Source organism: Microcaecilia unicolor, chromosome 11 (assembly GCF_901765095.1).
Source record: "Microcaecilia unicolor chromosome 11, aMicUni1.1, whole genome shotgun sequence".
Classification (NCBI taxonomy): domain Eukaryota; kingdom Metazoa; phylum Chordata; class Amphibia; order Gymnophiona; family Siphonopidae; genus Microcaecilia; species Microcaecilia unicolor.
In genome coordinates, this window is record NC_044041.1 from 199,497,501 (window position 1) to 199,521,238 (window position 23,738).

At 45.7% G+C, this 23,738-nt stretch overlaps 1 protein-coding gene across 2 annotated transcripts in view; it reads right to left on the reverse strand.

Moving 5' to 3' along the window:
* Positions 1 to 876: 876 nt before the first annotated feature.
* Positions 877 to 23,738, reverse strand: part of CDCA8 (cell division cycle associated 8) — a 28,202-nt gene continuing 5,340 nt past the window's right edge. Inside the window, exons 2-11 of one of the 2 annotated variants that reach the window (XM_030219103.1) lie at positions 21,590 to 21,705; positions 16,648 to 16,776; positions 15,800 to 15,840; positions 15,364 to 15,430; positions 13,978 to 14,057; positions 13,595 to 13,680; positions 12,646 to 12,729; positions 2,768 to 2,891; positions 1,719 to 1,814; positions 877 to 1,183 (exon numbers count right to left, since the gene is read on the reverse strand). In XM_030219103.1, the coding sequence (XP_030074963.1) occupies positions 1,139 to 1,183; positions 1,719 to 1,814; positions 2,768 to 2,891; positions 12,646 to 12,729; positions 13,595 to 13,680; positions 13,978 to 14,057; positions 15,364 to 15,430; positions 15,800 to 15,840; positions 16,648 to 16,776; positions 21,590 to 21,689 (852 nt within the window). In that variant the 5' untranslated portion in view covers positions 21,690 to 21,705 and the 3' untranslated portion in view covers positions 877 to 1,138. Of the gene's footprint in view, positions 1,184 to 1,718; positions 1,815 to 2,767; positions 2,892 to 12,645; positions 12,733 to 13,594; positions 13,681 to 13,977; positions 14,058 to 15,363; positions 15,431 to 15,799; positions 15,841 to 16,647; positions 16,777 to 21,589; positions 21,706 to 23,738 lie in introns of both variants that reach the window. The other variant, XM_030219102.1, reaches the window with a different exon arrangement.

Consider the following 23,738-nt stretch of genomic DNA (forward strand, 5'->3'; position numbering starts at 1 on the left):
CCTCTCGTTGAGATTGAAGGGGGGCAGACTCAGGAAAGATGTCAGGAAGTCATGAAGGACTAGGTGAGTATTACATGTTCTAAGAATTCAGCAGAGAGCTTTGGAACAGAACATGCTAACTACAGCCACTGTGACAAACATGATTGCGTTGACAAGCCTGCAATCACATCTAGTTCCACAGGATACGTTGCACAAGGAGCTGCTGGGATCTAATCTTCTTTTTGAAGAACTCCTACAGCTTAATTTTTCTTCAAGGACGGACAAAGTGGCCCTGCTATCCCAACCAGCCAGTGGGGTAGGGGCCCAACCATCTGAATCGCTCCTCTCACTTTTGTAGCTTAGGCAACAGTGGGGTACCTATGTTTTAAGGTCCTGAAGCAATGTGCTCTTGCTGACATTCCTGCACATACTGACAGCAATTTGAGACATTATGGCCTGCCCTGGAAAATGTTACCGAGTCCATAATAAACTCTCTCAGTTAAAAATAAGTGCATTTTGGGAATGTGTCTGCTATGGTAAACAGTTTGTCACACAAATTAAATGCAATTTTTAAAATTCCTTTCTCCTATTTGGTGAGAGGGTACATGGAGGCAGAGAGAAAAAAAAAACCTGAACAGTATTCATTAGCTAGCTCAGGAAGAGAGACTGGATTCAGAAGCACTTAGCAGCACAGCAGCCCATGTGCTCAAACCAGCTGTTCAGATTATTTTAAACTCAGAAATCGTCCATTTGCACCTGTGTAGCTCTCACTGGAAAACAGGTTTTAGACACAGTGCATGTACTGAACAGCCCCAACATTCCAAGAGGATCTGCTAATATTCCCCTGCCCCTGCTATTTTTCAGCTGAAGACAGTGTCCAATTTCACTATACTCGTGTATGATAAAACAAGGAAAATAAAAGTTTATTATAAATGTACAACATAAGACACCAACAAGTCCATATAAAGCTGTTTTTAACAATGAGGGGTACTGTACAAACTGCAGTGAAAGCACATATTTCACAAGATTTGTTTCCCGTCCCAGTCTTATGTACAAGGCACACCATTGTACAGATAATCATTAAACAATATTAACAATTAAAGTACATCTATTAAAGGAAGAATTAAAAGCTTCAGGTAAAATGTTGCCAGCCCGGGAATCAACTTTTGTCCTGTATTTTCTTGCATATTTTTGCAAGTCGATTCTTGAAAAAAACAAAAACAAATTAAAAAAAAAAGGAAAAAGTTAGACTTGTACAATGCAAGTAGGTTCATCTTAAAAAAAAAATTATCCCATATTAGAATGAATACAAAAGGGACTAAATTGGTCATATACCCTGCAGAAACAGATGAGCCCACCTCCTTATAGCATGGTCCATGCATCTCAACAGAACACACAGCAAACAGTAATGATCATTTATCATCAACTGAATTAACAGTGAAAAACACTTTCTAACCTGGCAAAAAAAAACAAGTCACAACGATCATGAATGACCTGACAGAATGGATCTGACGCATTCTGGCACTATGTAGATTTTTGAAATCACAGCAAACAATGATATAATAAATACTTAGCTGACAGAGTAACAGTTACTGCTAGAGATGTAACATCTGTATATGCAAAGTAAGTATGCCTGATATCACTGTATCTAGAAATACATGCAACCTATGGGTCCTCCCAAAACACACATGCATTCCATTTTGCTATATTGATTTAAAAAAAAAAAAAAAGGGACTTACTGATAACAGCTGAATACTTTGAAAGGTCTCATGATTCAGGTTTCTAAGGTTACTAAGATCCTCTGTGTCCATTTCATTGGGCAATAATCGGATGTTCTGTACAAAAAAATGTTGATATTAATAAGCTATTGGTCCTAGTACCTTTCACTGCCTGCATATCGGACAATGATCGGAGATGCTAAATTTCATTCACTAGCTACCACTACAGTGAACCTAAATGGTGAAAGCCATGACGTAAGTTTGTAGTATGTAAAAGAGATGTTCCTTTGATACAGTGCAATGTAAATCTGCAGGTCACATAAGCACTGCCATAAGCACTGTCACGCTGGGAAAAGACCAAAGGTCCATCAAGCCCAGCACTCTGTCTACGATAGCGGCCAATCCAGGCCCCAAGAACCTGGCAAAAACCCAAAATTTAATATCAATGGACTTTTCCTTCAGGAATCTGTCCAGACCCAGGTTAGTATAGACACTAATATTGCCTGGCCTACAGAAGAAAATCTAGGAATGCAGACACACAGTTTACGTATAGTGTTTGTAGCTACAGTGGAACAGATGCTGGGCTGTAGGAAGCAGGCAACATTTAATCCTGTTTTATAACAATGGGAATGTTAACACAATGCTGGAGGACATCACGTGATGAATCAAAGTTCAAACAAATTTCTGCAGAAACTTTACTTCATGAGCTATAACCGAGTTAATATGACTTACTAAAAGCATTTTTAAAGCACACAGGCCTGCGGCAGCATGGGCACATCTTTTAGGCACGCGCTGGGCCTTTTTTTTTTTTTACCGCAGCTTAGAAAAAGGCTATTTTTTTTAATAGGCCTGCACTAATATTAAAACTAGTGCACACCTATTTACGGCCTGAGCCCTTACTTGTCACCCATTGACCTAGCGGTAAGGGCTCACACGCTACCCCACTCTCTGCGGTAGAAAAACAGAACATTATTTCTACTGCGGGATTCGGCATGCGCCAAACTCAGGATTGCATTGGTTCAAAACAAATTTGGATTGGGGGGGGGGGGGGGGGGGGAAGTCTCCTTTACCTTTCCATCTCCAACCGGCACATTGACAAAAACATTCTGAAAGTCTGTAAGAGGGCTTCCATTTGCTGAGCAGGAGTACACCTGTTCCTGGGGACCCGGTGTACGAAACGGTGTTTTGTAGAGCCTGCCAAAAATGGTCTTGCTTGTAATTAATGCCATCTGTGCACTCTTACACTACATTAATTAGGTTTTACAGCATGTTTTAGCTTTCAGGTTCGCACAAGATTCACTTATTACACTGCCTTCCTTATGTGGCCTATCACTTAAAGAGAGTAAGTCCTAAACAAAATTTTAGTATCAGTTAATTGTACATGACAGCAATCAAAACAAACAAAAAATAAAATCTTGTCATCTATTTATTAATACTACTGTTTTTTCTTTTTTAATTTGGATTTATTTACCACCTTTTTGAAAGAATTCACTCAAGGAGGTGTACAGTAAAAATAAATCAAACAAAGCAATAGACAATTACAGCAGTAAAAATATTCAAGCAAAACAAAGTATGGCATAGTATACTACTTACAATGTCAACACAATACGTAACAGAACATTTTAATAGACAGGATTGGGTATAAGCAAAGATGGAACATACAGATAAGAGGAGTTAGAAAATAAGGTGACTAATTTAAAGAAAGTTGCACATGAGGTCAGAGAGATGATTAAATGTTATCGCAGCTAGGGTAGGAGTGGATAAACATGTCCTGCTGCAGTATGTGCAGCCCGAGTCAATCCTTGTGTGTGTGTGAGACTAACAAGTTAGTTACGTCTTCCATTAAAGGCCTGGTTGAAAAGCGAAGCTTTCACCTGCTTCCTGAAGTACAGATAGTCTTGGGTTAAGCGGAGCCTTTTGGGGCGTGCATTCCAGAGTGTGGGGGCTACTCCAGAAAAAACGCGCTTGTGGGTATCACTAATCTCTTTTGAAGAGGGTGTGGTTATGGATACCCCTTGGGAGGACCTTAGTGTCCTTGGAGGTATGTAGAGGGTCATCCTATTCTTCAAGTACTCTGGGCCATTTCCTTTAAGGGCCTTGACGATCAAAGGTAAAATTATGTATAATCATACCTGATAATTTTCTTTCCATTAATCATAGCTGATCAATCCATAGACTGGTGGGTTGTGTCCATCTACCAGCAGGTGGAGATAGAGAGCAAACTTTTGCCTCCCTATATGTGGTCATGTGCTGCCGGAAACTCCTCAGTATGTCGATATCAAAGCTCCATCCGCAGGACTCAGCACTTAGAGAATTACACCCACGAAGGGACACTCTGCCCAGCTCACCACCCGCCGAAACGGGGGAGGGGAATTAACCCAGCTCATCCCCACACAAGTGGGGGAGGGGAATCCGTCCAGCTCATCCCCGCGGAGCGGGGGAGGGACACCACACCCGCCGATGCGGGGGGATCTGGCTTATCCTGCAACCGCAACCGCGGGAGGAGCTGACTGACCCTAACACCGCCGAAGCGGGAGGGGTACAAAGCTGCCCTACAGCCGCACGAAGCGGGAGGGAGTGCCGGCAGAATTTATGTCTCAATCCAGCCCCGTAAAACGGAGGGGAGAGGAATGCAGCAGCTCACTGTAACACAAACTCGTCTCAACTCTTGAAGAATCCAAGTGAAAGAAGAACTTGAACACGAAGTCCTCCTGAAGTAACTGAAGGCTAAACTTGAACCTAAAATTCAACCAGAATATAAACAGTACAGATATCTGGGAGGGGCTATGGATTGATCAGCTATGATTAATGGAAAGAAAATTATCAGGTATGATTATACATAATTTTACCTTCCATATCATCAAGCTGATCAATCCATAGACTGGTGGGATGTACCGAAGCAGTACTCACCCAGGGCGGGACATAGAAATCCCTGACCTCAACACTGAAGCTCCAAACCGGGCCTCCGCCCGTGCAGCCACAGTCAAACGGTAATGCTTGGAGAATGTATGAGCCGAAGCCCACGTTGCCGCCTTGCATATCTCTTCCAAGGAGACGGATCCGGCCTCTGCCATCGAGGCCGCCTGAGCTCTCGTGGAGTAAGCCTTCAGCTGGATAGGCGGCACCTTCCCCGCGGCCACATAAGCCGCTGCAATGGCTTCCTTGACCCATCTTGCCACTGTAGGCTTAGCAGCCTGCAGACCCTTACGAGGACCTGCAAACAGGACAAACAGATGATCCGATTTCCGGAAATCATTGGTCACTTCCAAGTATCTGATGATGACTCGTCTCACATCCAGATATTCAAGAGCGGAGTACTCCTCTGGGTAGTCCTCCCTACGAAAGGAAGGGAGACAGAGCTGCTGATTCACATGGAAGCGAGAACCAATCTTGGGCAGGAAGGAAGGCACTGTGCGAATAGTCACTCCTGCCTCAGTGAACTGCAGAAAAGGCTCTCGACATGAGAGCGTCTGGAGCTCGGAAACTCTTCTGGCTGAAGTGATAGCCACCAAAAAGACTGCTTTCAACGTCAGGTCTTTCAGAGATGCCCTCGACAAGGGTTTCAAAGGCGGCTTCTGCAATGCTCTTAGCACCAGGTTGAGATTCCACGCAGGCACCACTGAATGCAGAGGAGGGCGCAGGTGATTAACTCCCTTGAGAAAGCGCACCACATCTGGCTGCGAAGCCAGGGAAGCACCCTTCAGGCGGCCCCTGAAGCAAGCCAGAGCCGCTACCTGGACTTTAAGGGAACTGAGCGACAGGCCTTTCTCCAGACCTTCTTGCAGGAACGCCAACACTGAAGAAATTGGAGCAGTGAAGGGAGAAAGTGAGCCTGCTTCACACCATGCTGCAAAGATACGCCAAACCCTGGCGTAAGCAGTAGAAGTAGAGCGCTTCCTCGCTCTCAGCATAGTGGCGATGACCTTGTCTGAGAAGCCCTTCTTCCTCAGACGCTGCCGCTCAATAGCCAGGCCGTAAGACCAAAGGGAGAGGGATCCTCCATCACCACGGGACCCTGATGGAACAGGCCCTGCTCCACTGACCGCCGCAGAGGATCGTCGACTGAGAGCCTGAACAAGTCCGCATACCAGGGACGTCTGGGCCAATCCGGACCCACCAGGATTACCCTGCCGGGATGCTTTGCCACCCGGTCTAGCACCCTGCCCAACATGGGCCAGGGCGGGAACACATAGAGGAGCTCTTGTGTCGGCCACTGTTGGAGAAGAGCATCTACTCCCAGGGATCGAGGGTCCCGTCCTCTGCTGAAAAAGCGCGGCACTTGGCCATTGGCCAATGACGCCATCAGATCTAGGCTCGGCTGGCCCCAGCGCTTCGTGATGTCCAAGAACGCCTGAGCAGATAGTTGCCACTCTCCGGGCTCCAAGGTATGGCGACTGAGAAAGTCCGCCTTGACCTTCATGACTCCGGCAATGTGGGCCGCTGAAAGCTGCTCCAGGTTCGCTTCCGCCCACTGGCAAAGACTCATAGCCTCCTTGGCTAGAGGGGCGCTCTTGGTACCTCCCTGGCGGATGATATAGGCCACAGCCGTGGCATTGTCCGACAGGACCCGTACAGGCTTCAACACCAGTACCGGGATGAACTCCAATAACACCAACCGAATGGCTCTGAGTTCCAGGAGGTTGATAGACCACTTGCCTCTGCAGGAGACTAGAGCCCCTGCGCTGTCCTTCCCAAGCAGTGGGCTCCCCAGCCCATCAAAGAGGCGTCTGTCGTGACGACAATCCACTCCGGGGTCACCAGAGGCAATCCTGCAGACAACTTGTCTGTCTGCGTCCACCAGCTCAGCGCCTTGCGTACTGCTGGGTCCACGGGAAGGCGCACAGCATAATCCTCCGACATCGGAGTCCAGCGCAGCAGCAGAGATAGCTGTAGTGGTCTCATATGAGCCCTGGCCCAGGGCACTACTTCCATCGTGGCCGTCATAGAGCCCAACAGCTGCACGTAGTCCCAAGCCCGAATAGGAGAGGCTACTAGGAACTAGTCCACCTGAGCCTGAAGCTTGACAATCCGATTGTCTGGCAGGAACACTCTGCCCACTTGGGTGTCGAATCGAACTCCCAGATACACCAGGGACTGAGTCGGGCGCAGCTGGCTCTTCTTCCAGTTGATGATCCATCCCAGGGAGCTCAAAAGAGCCACTATCCGGTCCATAGCTTTGCCGCACTCTGCATAAGAGGGGGCTCGGATCAACCAGTCGTCCAGATAAGGATGGACTTGTACTCCTTCCTTTAGCAGGAAGGCCGCTATGACCCCCATTACTTTGGAAAAGGTCCGCGGAGCAGTAGCCAACCCGAAAGGGAGGGCTCTGAACTGGAAGTGTCGTCCCAGGACTGTAAAACGCAGAAAGCGTTGGAGAGGAGGCCAGATGGGAATATGCAGGTACGCTTCCTTGATGGCCAAGGAAGCCAAGAACTCTCCTGCCTTCACTGCCGCTATAACAGAGCGGAGAGTCTCCATGCGAAAGTGCCTCACTTTCCAGGCCCGATTGACCCCTTTGAGGTCGAGGATAGGCCGGACAGAACCTCCTTTCTTTGGAACCACAAAGTAAATGGAGTAACGTCCCTTGCCAATCTGATTTTTTGGCACTGGAACGACCGCACCCAGGCGGATCAGGTTGTCCAAGGTCTGCTGCACTACCACAGCTTGACCGGAGACTTGCAGGGAGAGAGTACAAACCCGTCTCTTAAGGGTTGGCAGAACTCTAGCTTGTAGCCGTCTCTGATGACTTCCAGCACCCACGCGTCTGAAGTTATAGTGGTCCACTCGCCCAGAAACGAGGACAGCCGTCCTTCAATCTGCACTGGGGCGTGGACCAAGGCCCCGTCATTGGGTACGAGACCCTGGGGGAGGACCGGAGGGAGCAGCTCCGGGACGGCGGTCTCTGCGAAAGGAATGCTGCTTGGGGGAGAAATTCCTCTTGAAGGAAGAGGGGGCAGAGGAACCCGACTTGCCCGGGCGGTACCGATGGGTTTCCTGCAACCGTCCTCTGGAGGTATCGGGACGAGTACTAACCCGAGCCCTGACCTCTGGGAATTTCTTGCCCTTAGACGTGCCAAGATCGGTCACGATTTTGTCCAGCTCGACCCCAAAGAGCAGCTTGCCTTTAAAAGGCAATCTAGCCAGGCGGGATTTAGAGGCGTGGTCAGCAGACCAATGTTTCAGCCAAAGCCACCGCCGCGCAGAGACTGTCTGAGCCATGCCTTTAGCTGAGGCTCTCCAGACATCATACAGCAAGTCTGCCAAATAGGCTAAGCCCGATTCCAGGGCCGGCCAATCAGTCCTCAAGGAATGATCCGAGGGGGAAGCCCGCTGCACCATAGTCCGGCACGCCCTGGCCACATAGGAGCCGCAAACTGAGGCCTGCAAACTTAAAGCAGCTGCCTCAAAGGACGACCTTAAGGCCGCCTCCAATCTTCTGTCTTGGGCGTCCTTTAGGGCCGTGCCACCTTCCACCGGCAACGCCGTTTTCTTAGTCACCGCAGTGATTAAAGAATCCACGGTAGGCCACAGATAGGCCTCACGTTCACTCACAGCCAAAGGATAGAGGCGGGACCTAGCCCTAGCCACTTTAAGGCTCGTTTCCGGGACATCCCATTGAGCCGCAATTAAGGTGTGCATGGCATCATGCACGTGGAAGGTTCTAGGCGGGCGCTTCGTCCCCAGCATAATGGCAGAGCCAACAGGGGCTGAGGGAGAGACGTCCTCCGGAGAGGAAATCTTCAAAGTGTCCATGGCCTGTAACAACAGGTTGGGCAAATCCTCTGGGCTAAAAAGCCGCGCTGCAGAGGGGTCATCCGCTCCATCCGAGCGGGGATCTATCTCCTCCAAGGAATCCGCAAAGGACCGTTGGGAGACCTCAGACACGCTGCCCTCATCTACATCGGAGGAGACAAAAGTCCTCCAAGGCCTGGAATCAACCCGAGGGCGTTTACCTCTGGGAACCTCAACCTCTTTATCAGAAGAGGGAGCAGGGGCAGCGTTTTGCATGAGGAAAGCCTGATGCAGCAGCAAAACAAACTCGGGGGAGAAACCCCCCAGACTGTGCACTTCCGCAGCCTGGGCAACAGCCCTAGACGCACTCTCAACCGGCGCTCGCAATAGCGGGGGAGAGACATGCTGCGCATCCAAAATGGCGTCCGGCGCGAAACTCCGTGAAGGAGCCGCGCGGGAAGAACGGCGCTTAACTTTAGCCGCTTTTGTGCCGTCGCCCAAATTAAGGGCGTTCATGGCATTAATGTCTCCAACCTCAAGGGCGGCCCCGAAGAAGCCGTCCGAGCCGCGTGGCCGGCCAAGATGGCGGAGGCGAGGAGCGGGGGATGGGCGTTTATGGCGGGAAAAAACCGCCACGCCGGAGGAACGACCGGGACATTCATCGGTCACTAAACTATCACCCATCAAGGGCGAATCAGGTTGTAAAACCCCCGCATCCCCTCTAGAAGCGCTCCAGCGATCCGGGGAGCGACCCTTTGCGCCCTCGCCCTCCGACGCCATTGCCACGAGGAGAAGAATCGGGGAACCCCCTGCCCGCTATAAAAAGGTAAAATTACCTGCTTGCCGCTCCGAGCTGTAACGAACTGGTGTCCCAGTGAGTAGCTGCAATGAACGTTTAAAGAAACGTCGAATTAAACGCCTTTAAAGACGTTAAAAAATTTTTTTTTTTTTTTTTAAACGGAGCCAGCGGGAGGGGGGAGAAAAGGAGGGACCTGGCACCACCAGGTTTGCACTTGCTCAAAAGAGCCCTCAACCCCAGGCCTCAACAAAACCTAAGGATTAGGCTTGGAGGCCTAGCCAGAGCTGCTGCTGTGTGTGACCACCACCTGCTGAGATAGAGAACATACTGAGGAGTTTCCGGCAGCACATGACCACATATAGGGAGGCAAAAGTTTGCTCTCTATCTCCACCTGCTGGTAGATGGACACAACCCACCAGTCTATGGATTGATCAGCTTGATGATATGGAACAGTGTTTTAAATTTAGCCCTGTATTGTACTGGTAGCCAGTGAAGTTTTTGCAAAAATGGTGTGATGTGGTCACATCGCTTGCAACTTTCTATGAGTCTTGCTGCTGCATTCTGAATCAATTGGGCCTAGTGCAGACCCTTTGTAGACTGCATTACGGTAATCCAGTCTTGATGTTATCATGGCATGCACAACTGGGATAAGAGTTTCCTTCTCAATGTAAGGAGAGGAGCAGCGTAGTTCTCGCAAACTGTAGAAGCAGCTCTTGAAGGCTGCTTGGATTTGAGGAATCAAGAGTAAGTGTTGAATCTCTGTATTCCAAGGTTCCTGACTTCTGATTTGAGGGGGAGTTTATGCTTCCCAAAAGAGATTTTGATGTCAGGTGTGTCCACTTTTGTTAGGGACCCAGACAAGCTCTGTTTTACTTGGGTTCAGGCAAAGTTTGTTGTGTTTAGCCCATTCTTGACTTGATGTTAGACAGGTAATCAGTTTATTCAGGGCTGTAAGTAAGTCAGGTTCAATGGGTATGAGTAGCTGCACATCAACCACGTATATGTAGAACAGAGAGTGTCCATTGACCAAATCAGCTTGGCTAGTAGCTTCAGGTAGATACTGAATAGGATGGGTGACAGTATTGATCCTTTGTGGTACCCCACAGGTCAGCACCCATGGTGGCGATGAGGTGCTGCCAAACATAACGGATTGTTGCCTGTTTGATAGATAGGATGTAAACCAAGCAAGTACTGTTCAATTGATACCTGTCTCTGCCAGTCGTGCTACCATGATCCACAGTGTCAAAAGCTGCCGAGAAATCTAGCAGTACTAACACCGAGGTGAATCCCCTGTCTCAGTTTCTATGAAGATCACCTAGTAGGGATACGAAGACTGTTTCTGCTCCATAACTGTGTCTGAATCCAGACCGACACGGATCTCACCAGTTTCTCTCTTCTAGTCAATCACTGAGTTGAACATAGACTGTTCTATAAATTTCCCTACAAATGGGATGTTGGATACTGGCTGGTAACCTTCAAGTTTCTTTTTCTCTAGCAAAGGGTGAACCATTGCCCTTTTTAATGTTGTTGGTAGTTGCCTATTAGAACAGGAGGAGTTCACGATTTTTGTGGCGCCTTCTATGAGGCCCATACTTGTCTGCTGCACTATCTTTGATGGGCAGGGATCAAGGGAGCAGGTAGTTGGTCGAAGGTCTCTTAGGATTTTGTCAAAACTCTCCTCTGTTATTAGGTTAAAAGTGTTCCATCTATCTCTGTCAGGAGGGGGTGAGTTTGTGCACTCCTGGTTAACTGATTGGAGGCTGGGTGGGATTGCCTGTGAATCCTGACTGAGACTTTTTGTTGGCAAAGTATGCAGCAAAATCATTGCAGTTCAGTTTTAACTGGGCAGGCTGGTTCTATTGTGGGAGTTACAGTAGGTTGTTTACTATACTGAACAGCTGCCTGGTTGATTTGGCATCCTGCGCAATGCATTGAGAGAACTATTGTTTTTTTGGTTGCTGTTAAGGCTTGGCGATACTTTATTATATAACATAGTAACATAACATAGTAGATGACGGCAGAAAAAGACCTGCATGGTCCATCTAGTCTGCCCAAGATAAACTCATATCTTGAATTTGTACCTGTCTTTTTCAGGGCACAGACCGTATAAGTCTGCCCAGCAGTATTTCCCGCCTCCCAACCACCAGTCCCGTCTCCCATCACCGGCTCTGGTACAGACCGTATAAGTCTGCCCTCCCCTATCCTAGCCTCCTAACCACCAACCCCTCTTCCCCCCACCTGCTCCGCCACCCAATTTCAGCTAAGCTTCTGAGGATCCATTCCTGCTGCACAGGATTCCTTTATGCATATCCCACGCATGTTTGAATTCAGTTACCGTTTTCATCACCACCACCTCCCGCGGGAGGGCATTCCTACCGTTTAGCCTGCCTTCATCTAGGCGAGATTTATGAATCTCCTTTCCAGTTTGTCCTTTATGTTTAAGGATCTGAAGTTCTGGAGTAGGGTATAAGATCTTTTTTAGTGGTACTGTTTTCTCTAAGGTCTTGGCTAAGTGTGTATTCCAGATGTCAACCTGTTCTGAAACTGTAATTGCCTTTTCATCCACATGTGGATAGTCCAAGGCCTCTAGGAAATTCTTAACCGTCAGCTTTTTTTTTTTTTTTTGTCTCTAATCTCCTTCCAAACTCTGGGAGCTGCCATTTGTTTCAGGTGGTCACTTAGGAAAATTTAATTAGAAAATGGTCTGACCATGATAGGGGTGTTTCAATACTGCCATCCCAGAATTTTGGGATGTCAACTCCCTTTGTAGAATACCAGGTCTAGTATGTGACCCTTTTCGTGGGTTGGAAAATTGATCACCTGTGTGAATCCTAGTGCTGTCATTGTGTCCAGAAAAGCAGCTGTAGTGGTATCTGCGGATTTGATGTGTAGATTGAAATCTCCCAAGATCACCATCCTAGGGTCACTCGAGTAACCAGGCCTAGGAGTTCTTGCACAGATAATGAGTTGTTATGAGGTGCTTAGTATATCATGAGTAGCCAGATTGGTTTCTCCTCTTCAAGCTGGATTAAAAGAGATTCTGATTCATTTAGATGGGGGATGGAGATTCTGCGCAGTTTGATTGTATCCTGAATCAAGACTGCTACCCCTCCACCCCGTGTTCCTGGTCTTGGTTAATGTTGGATATTGAAATCTGTCGGGCTTAGTTCAGCCAGTGGTAAACCCCCACTTTCATTTAGCCAGGTTTCACTTATTCCTAGGATGTCAAGATGTTATTACTTTACTATTCATTGACCCTTTTGGGAAATGGAAATCATTTTACATTTGTTATGCAGTTAATACAAATGTAAGTTGTTTATATTAAACTATACTTGTTGTACATTGCCTTCAATGAATTTCTTCAGAAAGGCTGTTAATAAATAAATGGGGGATTCCTGAAATTAAATGACTATTTACCTGGACTTCATGTGCATTGACCCACTTGCTGACACATCTGCTACTCTGTTATTCAACGGGGTCACTAAGTTCCTTCGGCTTGATCTGCTTATAACAGAAAACAAAAAGAAAAGAAACTGAGTAACTTTTGCAAGTGTTATGATTAAATGCAGTCATGTCAACCCAATTCAAGCTTCCCCTCCTTACTTACAAATGCACTCACTCTGCTGCTCCTCACTACCTCTCTACCCTCATCTCCCCCTACGTTCCTGCCCGTAACCTCCGCTCACATGACAAATCCCTCCTCTCAGTACCCTTCTCCACCATTGCCAACTCCAGGCTCTGCTCATTTTGCCTTGCCTCACCCTATGCCTGGAACAATCTTCCTGAATCCCTACGCCAAGCCCCCTCCCTACCCATCTTCAAATCCTTGTTTAACGCTCACCTCTTCAATGCTGCATTCGGAACCTAACCTATCAGATTAACTGTACATTTGTCTTTTAGATTGTAAGCTCTTCGAGCAGGGACTGTCCTTCCATGTTAAATTGTACAGCGCTGCGTAACCCTAGTAGCGCTTTAGAAATGTTAAGTAGTAGTAGTATATTTTCACAAAATACACATCACAAGCTATTATGAAAATTCTAAAAATCCAAATGCTTTCTAATCTCAGAATGAACCTTCAGGTGCTCATTTTCAAAGCACATAAAGTTACTATGGAACCTTATACGTCTAAGTGCTTTGAAAATGAGCCTCTTTACATAGTTTTAAATGTGCTAAAATTTTTTATTTTAGTCCAATAACAGGTATTAACAGAGAAAGGTTCTTGGGTATGAAAAACGTCTTAGTTCCTAGCAGAAACCTACTATCTAAAGACATGGTACTGCTTTATAAGAAGCTACCATCCCCTGACCGAGATCACAGGCAAACACCCGTTCTTCTATGCAAAAGCTTCAAAAAACAGAATCGCTACCTTTTACTTCTGTTCATGGAGTTGGTGATGGAGCATGCTCTGTTCTTCCTGGTAGCAGCGGGGACTCTCTTTGCAGTTGGCTTGGCCTATTTAAACAATTAAGAAAACATGTTCATGGAATTCTGAACGTACTGTTGGCCCTGTGCAATTTAAAACTGCAAGACAACAGTGGACTACTGAATATTTGTCAGAGAAGACACCATGTTGTCAAAAAGGCAGCGATGTTCAAACCGATCAAGAAGTAAAGAAATTGAGAGGTGAATGTACACATCAAAAGAATTCCCAGGAGGCTCTTTAAAGTAGATGATCAGTATTTGTTTCTTTGCAGTATTTAGCACAGCTCACTGCACTTCCTACCTACCAAAGCTCCAGACGTGGTTTACCTTTGTTCTGGTTTTTTGAATTGTCTTTTCAGTTAAACAGACAACTTCTTGAACTGCTTCCATATTCTTTGTTTCTTTTGCTATAGGGAAGACAACAAATAAATGTTTAACAATAAAATGAAATGTCCAGGAAAAAAAAACTAATAGCCATGTAGTTCTCCATTCAAAAGGAACCTGGGTGAACTGTGAATCATTCTTACTTCCAAAATTCTATTATGGTCTACTCTGACACAAGTTCTCTCTCTCTCATGTATTACAAAGTAATTAGGGCCGGGATAACAATTAAGCAAACTACATGATGACTTAGGGAACGGAGAGCTGCTGTAATCAAACCAAAACAATAGGTACTGACAGGCACACCAACTCAAAGCAGTTATTTCCCCTGGATTTTTGGAAAGAACCCAATTATGCATGTTTACAGGATTGGTCTGGGAGGAGTGGTGTTGATTGTTGAGTCTTGGAAGGTGAAGAGAAGAATTTCTTCTCTCAAATTAAACAAAGCTGCAATTGACTGCCAGTATAGCGAACCACTAACAAACACCCTGCAAATTTACCTCCCAATATACTATCTTGAATGATGAAAGGGGAACTTGGATTTTACTACAGCTGCACTGAATTGCATATTTTACTATTCGGCCGAATACGAACAACAGGCATTGTGCTTTAACATAAATAATAAAACAAAGCAACGTGAAATCAGAAACAAGTGTTTATTTCAATAAGATTTAGAACAATACAACCCCGGATTATTCGTATTCAAATTGAAATCACTATTTGGCCGAATATGAATAATGTATGTGGAGCTCAATTGACTCAAATACGAATATTCAGTACAGCCTAGTTTCAACGTCAACACAATCCCCAAAGACTTGCCCAGATTACCAAATATGCTGAGAACTGTAATAGTGGGTTTAGTGAAGCAAGCTCCTGGTTCCTAGGAAGTGGTCAGAAACCAGCAATTCATCTGGAATAAGCTCTTAGAATCTAACAAGACAATCTAAGCACTAACTGGATTCAGACCAGGACCAGAAATGAGAAGCTCCAGGCAGCTATCAACTTTTAACAAATGCTGAAATCCAGTTTGGTGCTTAAAATGAAAACCGCTTAGATTTTATACATGATCCGTTTCACAAATATAAATCGGGTAAAAAAAGGCCGAAATTTCACTGAAGCACTGGAGTGGAGGAGTGGCCTAGTGGTTAGGGTGGTGGACTTTGGTCCTGGGGAACTGAGTTTGATTCCCGGCACAGGCAGCTCCTTGTGACTCTGGGCAAGTCACTTAACCCTCCATTGCCCCATGTAAGCCGCATTGAGCCTGCCATGAGTGGGAAAGCGCGGGGTACAAACGTAATAAAATAAAATAAAAATAATAATATGCACACTGACCTTTCTTGACAGACTTGAAAGGTGTCTGAGAAACTTTTGTTATTATCTCTTCAACATCCAAATCAGCCTGAAATAAATCAGTCACAAAACCAGCAAATAAGATTACTAGAACATCACAAAAATGCCATCTTGTGAGCTTCCTGGGTTTCCGTTCCCTTTTGAATAGGCCTGGAGCTATCTAACCTCATCTATTGTTCACATATATGGGTTGCAAACTGAAAAGAAAACCCTGACGTTTTATATTCAAGTTCAAAGCAAACCACAATTGAACTTATACAATACACAACAGACACCACAAAAAATAGACTGAACAAAATTACTTTAGCATATTATACAGATCAGGGCCCTCTTTCACCTATTGATTATCTCAAAGAAATACTATATCTTCACAAGTCATATAGGTATGAGGAAATACATTCAGCATATGCCATCTTACCTCTGCCGCCTCTGCCAAGGCCTTCTTACACCCTCCCTTAGCTGGAAAAGTACAAGAGCATTATTCAAGAGCAGCACAACAAGAATTATGTTACTACTGTATAAATATAACCCTAGAAAGATATTAGAACTTTTTAAAAAAAAATTTAATTCTGTACTTAGAAAGGACAAAGAAGTTGATGGTTTACAGACAAAGGCTATAGTGCTTTCATATCGCACAGACTCTCCCTTCAAGGTTAAGCACAGCAGCCAGAAGACTGCCATTATATGTTAGGGTGCTGTACGATCATTCCATTTCATGGGCTCACTGTTTTAACATGATCTAAGGATCTGTACTTCGCCTAAGACAGATTCAGAAACAAACTTATCTGACACTTAGGGGCTCATTTTCAGGGCACTCCCCCCCCCCCCCCGATATTCAAAAGCATTTAATCAGCCAAGATCAGCACCTCATAACTGACTATCTGCCAATTTTCAGCCCCACTTTAGCAGCTACATTTGGCCATGTGAATACTTGGGATACCTTTGGTCGATTTGACATAACCGGCGTAGCCTGTTATGTTCAAACCAGACAAAAATAAACCAGATATTCAATGCCGGTCACCGGAAACCGCCCGGCATTGAATATCTGGGGTTAGCACTGACTGCTCTCGCAGTCTGAATATCAGCCCCTTAGACATTACAAAGTCATGTGGAAGTGTATTTTCAAAGCACGTAGACTTACAAAGTTCCATAGTAACCTAAGGAACTTTGTAAGTCTAAGTGCTTTGAAAATATGCCTCTTAGTGACTATAAAGAAATGGTCAACACTTTACACAGACAAAAGAAAAAAAAAATGTTGTATCATACCCAAGTACTCCAGCCAGTTCATCTCCCTCAGCGACACTGGAAGCTTGATAATTTCCAAATTATAGAGAGCATCTATTTCTTTTAGCATTCTTGAACCAGCTGTTTTCATCTGTTCGACTATAGTTTTGACTGGAAGAAAAAGATAGGTTTAGGCATAAGCAGATATGTTCTCAATGTTTAGTATTGAGTTGAAAATTGCTGAACAGGATTTTCTATTTAAAGATGTATATTCCACAAGCTCTGCCTAAAACACTTTACAGGATAACAATCAAACCTACGTTAAGTATTGCCATACTGGGAACGACCAAAGGTCCATCAAGTCCAGCATCCTGTTTCCAACAGTGGCCAATCCAGGTCACAAATACCTGGCAATATCCCAAAAGTACAAAACATTTTATACTGCTTATCCCAGAAATAGTGGATTTTCCCCAAGTCCATTTAATAATGGTCAATGGACTTTTCCTTTAGGAAGCTGTCCAAACCTTTTTTAAACTCTGCTAAGCTAACCGCCTTTACCACCTTCTCTGGCAACAAATTCCAGCGTTTAATTACACATTGAGTGAAGAAACTTTCTCCAATTCATTTTAAATTTACTACATTGTAGCTTCATTGCATGCCCCCTAGTCCTAGTATTTTTGGAAAGTGTAAACAGACGCTTCACATCTACCTGTTCAACTCCACTCATTATTTTATAGACCTCTATCATATCTCCCCTCAGCCGCCTTCTCTCCAAGCTGAAGAGCCCTAGCCTTTCCTCATAGGGAAGTCGTCCCACCCCCTTTATCATTTTCGTCGCCCTTCTCCGCACCTTTTCTAATTCCACTATATCTTTTTTGAGATGCGGCGACCAGAATTGAACACAATATTCAAGGTGCGGTCACACCATGGAGCGATACAAAAGCATTATAACATCCTCATTTTTCTTTCCAATTCCTTTCCTAATAATACCTAACATTCTATTTGCTTTCTTAGCCGCAGCAGTACACTGAGCCAAAGGTTTCAACGTATCATCAACGACGACACCTAGATCCCCTTTCTTGGTCTGTGACTCCTAACGTGAAACCTTGCATGACGTAGCTATAATTCGGGTTCCTCTTTCCCACACGCATCACTTTGCACTTGCTCACATTAAACGTCATCTGCCAATTAGACGCCCAGTCTCGTAAGGTCCTCTTGTAAATTTTTCACAATCCTGAAGTTGCATCATTTTCCACTTTGAAAATACAGAACCAGAAAGCTGAAGATTTATCTGGCCCTACAAGGGTATCTGTAAACCATGTTCTGGTAACGATACAACAGATATGCATACATTAATATGTACTGTATATGGTAATTCAATTAATATAAACTGTGCTGTGCGCAGTGAACAACAATATTAAGATAAGCAGCCCTGTCAGCTTGAAAAAGGATGCCATCAGGTCCAGCGCCAGGGTCCCCCATCTCTGCAAAAATCACGTGGAAAGCTGTTTCCAACATCACTCATTCCACTGGGTCTAAGGAGTTCCTGCCGAGATAGTCCGCTTGGACATTCAAGCAAGCGGCAATGTGAGCTGCTGAAAGCACGGGCACATACTTCTCTGCCCACTGAAATCAAGACGAGACATGCACTTTGTGTGCCTCCTTGCCCGTTCATGTAGACTACCATTGTTAAATTATCCAAAAGGACCCGTACCAGGTTTCCTTTCAGAGTGGACTGAAAGACTCAAACAGCCAGGGCCCACAGGGCTTCCACTGCAGACCAAAGTACCTGTGCATGGAGATGAAGACAATGAGCTCTCCACCCCCACAGATTGGCATCCATCACCACCAACATCCATTGTAGCATCGACAACTTGGCTCCAAGGAAAAAGTTGTTTTGACTGCAGCCATCACATCATGCTGGCCTTCAGCTGACGGGTCCAAAACAAACAAAGTGTAATCCTGAGATATCGGGGACCAGAAGGATAAGAGCAACTGCTGAAGAGGTCACATGTGAGCTCCGGCCCAGGGAGCAACACTGAGAGTTGCCACCATAGACCCCAGAGTTGAACATAATCCCAAGTGCGAGGGTTCTGGATCTGAAGCAAGCAATGAATCTATTCTTGAATCTTGATTCTCCTGAGATTTGGAAAGAAAACCTTGCCTTGTAAAGTGTTGAACGGGCCCCTAAATACGCCGGACTCCTAGATGGCTGCAACTGACTTTTGTGAAGGTTGATTACCCAACCTAGCGACTGAAGAAGAACCATAACTCGAGAGGCTTTCCTGGAAAGAAGAGATCATCTGCCTCAGAGAAGGTATCAGCAGCTGGCTGAACCCAGCTTAAACAGGCTCTGGCTGCGTAGCAACTGCAGATGGACACTTGAAGAAACAAATTGGAAATTTCAAATGTAAGTTTTAATGCAGACTCCAATTTCCTGTCCTGAACATCCTTAAGCACTATATCTCCCTCAACCGGGAGGGTTGTCTTTTTGGCCACAGCTGCCACTAAGGCATCAACCTTCGGCAATTTCTCCAAATCATCTGGGTAGATAAGGTGGACAGAGCCATGGCATGCTTGTACCCCAAGGCTTGCATCTGGAGAATCCCACTGCGCAGAAATTAACTCATGCATAGCCTCATGAACCAGAAAAGACCTAGGAGGCTTTTTTGTACTAGCCATCATGGGATTAAGGATTGCTGCGGGCTGAGGACAGGAAATGTTAAAGACCTCCAAAGTTTTAGTGATAAAGGCAGGAAGCTCTTCCCTATGGAACATCCAGCTCATCTATAGGCAACTCCCCTTCCTTAAGAGCTTCTGGTAGAAAAGAATTGTACAGACACCACCGACAGACTCCCCCCTTCTGAGACAGGAGGGGACTGGGGACAGAAAGAGTACATGTCAGGAACAGATTCCACACGCATCCTCTTTGAAGCAGAAGCTGCCTGAGACAATGAAAACTGCTTCTTACACTCAGCTACAGGGAAAGCCCTCTTCATTAAATAGGCCTGATGCATCAGAAGGGCAAATTCAGGAGTAAAGGGTACCTGACCCACTGCCTCTAAAGAATTCAGGGTGGAAGCCTTGGATCCCCTGTAGAAACAGATGCTGACGCGTGAGAAGCAGTCAGTAAGAGAGATGGACCAGTGGGACTCCAAGATGGCTGCTGCTGCAGAAGCTGACGAGGACTGAGCAAGCGCCGCGTAGGAACCAGAAGCGCCCGCCATTACCCCCAAAGCCATACAAGGAAAACAACTGTGCAGAAAACCTTGGCCACTAAAAATAACTCTTCCCCGCAGGAGCCGAAAAGTACCACTGCAGCCGCAAGCATGGGAAGTGAAAGAGAGCTACAGTAGTCACAGAGCAGACACTAATTAAAGATTTAAAGCAGTACTCGCCGTGGGCTGGTAAGAACAATGCTGATAATTTTTCTGTGAAGGGAAAAGCTGAGCAGTGCTGGATTTTAGTGTTTCCCAACCCCCCTCTAATGTTTAGCCACCCTCAGCAGACAAACTCATTGAGAACTTATGGTTGGATCTGCTTTTTTTTTTTTTTTGCTAATGAGGAAGAAGCCTGTGGCGGAGGGGGGGGGGGGCAAGGAGGGACCTAGCACCACCAAGTGTACCCCAAAAAGGCACCATAATCACCCCTGGGCTCAACTGAACCAAAAACAGAACATGATCCAAAATCCTCACAAGAGACCAGAAGCTGTTGGGAGACCATCCACCACCTGCTGGAGATAGAGTAAGACTAACTGACCAGAATGCAAACCGTCCTATATGACAGAGTTTTTTTTTTGTTACATTTGTACCCCGCACTTTCCCACTCATGGCAGGCTCAATGCGGCAGGCAATGGAGGGTTAAGTGACTTGCCCAGAGTCACAAGGAGCTGCCTGTGCCGGGAATTGAACTCAGTTCCTCAGGACCAAAGTCCACCACCCTAACCACTAGGCCACTCCTCCTCCATCTCCACCTGCTGGCAGATGGTCATAATCCATCAGTGTCTGGATTCATCTGCTCTGATGACGAGCAAATACTGTTGATGTTTATAAACTAATTTGGGTTAAAATTGTTCACAAAAACCATCCATAACAAATACAGGCAGTCTCATGCTAGACAGGAATTGAGATATGCAAGGTCAGTACGTTTTAAAATTTCGTAAGCGTTTTAGAACGGAATCTGCAATCATAGGGCCTGTTCTAAAACACAGAAGTGGATGTAGACAACAGTGACGGGTTGAAAGCCAGCACCATAAACCGAGTATGCCATCACTTACTTGTTTACCTTTGCAACTTTAGAAACATAACTGTATCATCCTGACGCTGTCACAGAGACTGTTTTCCTTGCTAATTTGGTATTAAGTGTGTGTGTGTGAGGGGGAGGGGAGACCACTCTGCCCTGCAATGGCAAAAAGAAGCAAGTGCCTCATTAAAGGTAGATGCCTGATTCTTTTTGCCATTGCAGGGCAACACTGGGAAGTGAAGGAGGCAACCTCCCCTAATCATTCCAGTGGAATTCTGCTCATTAGCAGCTGTTTACAAAATCCTACACATGCTTGGAAGCAGCTGTAACTCCTGAGGTCGATCTTTTAGGACACTGACATTTAGGGCCCTGTTTAAAACCGCAGTAGCATTTTTATCACGCACTCAACGCTAGTCGCCCTTTAACATGTGCTAATCATTAGTGCGTGCTAAAAACGCTAAATGCGCCCTTAGCGTTGCTTAGTAAACAGAGCCCTTAGTCTTGCCCAAAACATGCCCAGAGTACATCCCCTTGCCACTTGCGTGCACGTGGGTTCGATATGGGCATATCCTGGCTTTGTAAAATGGGGCTGAGACATTTATGCAAGGCTCAAGTATGAAAAGGGCTCAGTAAATAGCTGGGGCTGAAAAAGAAACCAAAATTCTAAAGATTAACAATTTTCTTGACAACTTTAGCTTAGTCTCAAATTAAACAGAGACTAAGATAAACTTAGTCCCGTTACCTTGACTGTCAAAATCCTTCAAGAAAGCAGCCAGCTTTTCATTTTTCACCTTGGCATTTTTGCGTCCTCCATTAGCATTTTTCTTCTTTGCTGGTGCCATGGTGCAAATATAATTGCTAAAACACAATAAAATACACTTAAAAAAATAAATCAAAGGCAATAAGAACATCAAATTTCACCAGAACGGAGTTATCACTATTTCTTCATGAGAATCCAGTTAGGATAAATTCTTTATGCCTGCAGCTTCTCTCTTTATGCCACTCACATTTAAACTTGGTGCAAAGCATGAAGGTGCTTGACAACAGACATAATGTCTTCCCTATCCTCTTTCAGTATCGGTATCACTTGGCAGGAGGCAAGGAAAAGACTATCATAAATTACGTAGGTTGAGGGAATGATTGACAATTGGGAAATAAGCAATTTTTAGCTTCAACAGTTTCAAAGTAAGAATGATAAAAGCCCAAGAGGCAACATAAACGATTAGGACAGTAGTTCCCAATCCTGTCCCCGGGTTTTCAGGATATCCACAATTAATATTCATGAGAGAGATTCTCTTACAGAAGTGAAGAGGAAAATAAGGCTAGCGAAAGCACAAGCAGAAGAAAAAAAAATGGCTCAAGATGTAAAGAGAGGTGACAAGACCTTTTTCAAATATATTGAGGAAAGGAGAAAAGCTAGGAATGGAATTGGTAGACAAAGATGTTCAGAATAGCTGTGTGGAAAGTGATGAGGATAAAGTGAATGTGCTAAACAAATACTTTTTTTTGGTGTTCACAGAAGAAAATCCTGGAGGACAGTGGTCGGGCTGCCGGGGCTATATCTGCAAATGGAGTGGATTCTGTGTCGTTCATGGAAGAATCAAACATATAAATGGCGAGTGACCGACTCACTCGCAAATGCGAAGTAGAGACTCCCCTCTCTGTCCCGCCCCCGCGTCAATATATGATGACGGGGGCGGGACAGAAAGGGAAACTGCGCAAAACCGCCGAGGTCGCTACCGCTCCCCCCCGCCTGAGGTCGCCGCTACCGCTCCCCCCACCCGGCCCTCTCTCCCTGAACTTACATCCATTCGCCGGAACGCAGCACGCACATCAGCTGAGCTGCCGTCCGCCTTCCTTCCCTGCCTGTGTCCCACCCTCGCTGACGTTACGTCACACGAGGGTGGGACACAGGCAGAGAAGGAAGGCCGACGGCAGCTCAGCTGATGTGCGTGCTGCGTTCCGGCGAATGGATGTAAGTTCAGTAGCGGAGAGAGGGCCTGGGACGGGTTGAGGGCTGGCAGTGGCGACTCCGGTGGGGGGGGGGGGAGAAACAGCAGCGTCGACCTCCGAAACCCAATACCAGCCCATTTTAACGGGCTCAACGGCTAGTACGTTTATAACCGACTGGAAAATCTGAAAGTGTACAAAGCTCCAAGGATACTGAGGGAACTCACAGAAATTCTGGGTGAACCTATTAAGGATTCATTTAATAGATCTTCAGAGACGGGAGAGGTTCCGCGGGATTGGCAACGAACGGATGTGGTCCCTCTTCACATAAACGGGGACAGGGAAGAAGTGAGAAACTACAGGTCAGTAAGCCTCACGTTGGTAGTAGGAAAAATAACAGAGTCGCTGCTGAAGGTTGCGGGACGCAAGTCAACATGGCTTTTCCAAAGGAGAATCCTGCCAAACGAATCTGATCGATTTCGTTGACTGCGTGATCAAAGAACAGGATAAAGGACATGCACTAGAAGTAATCTACTTGGATTTCAGCAAAGCCCTTTGATACAATTCCTCACAGAAGACTCCTGAATAAGCTGAGAGGGAAGTGAACTGGAAACTGGTTGACCAACAGGCTGCAAAAGAGGATGGAATCTGTTCAGAGGAAAGGAAGGTGAGTAGTACTAGAGAGAAACAGGATGCTGGGCTTCATGGACCTTTGCTCTGTCCCAGAATGGCAATACTTATGTACCCCTGAGCCATACAGTGGCCAATCCAGGTCACAAGATCCCAAAAAAGTACTGGGGCTGATTTCAGACTGGATGGAACACACAAAAGAAAGGTCCAAATCTCCCATAAAATCAAAACAAACCACAAAAAATGGCGGAAGATAAACCAAAACAGACCAGAAAAACAAGGGAGTAAGAGCACCAGAAAAGTCCCTTTCT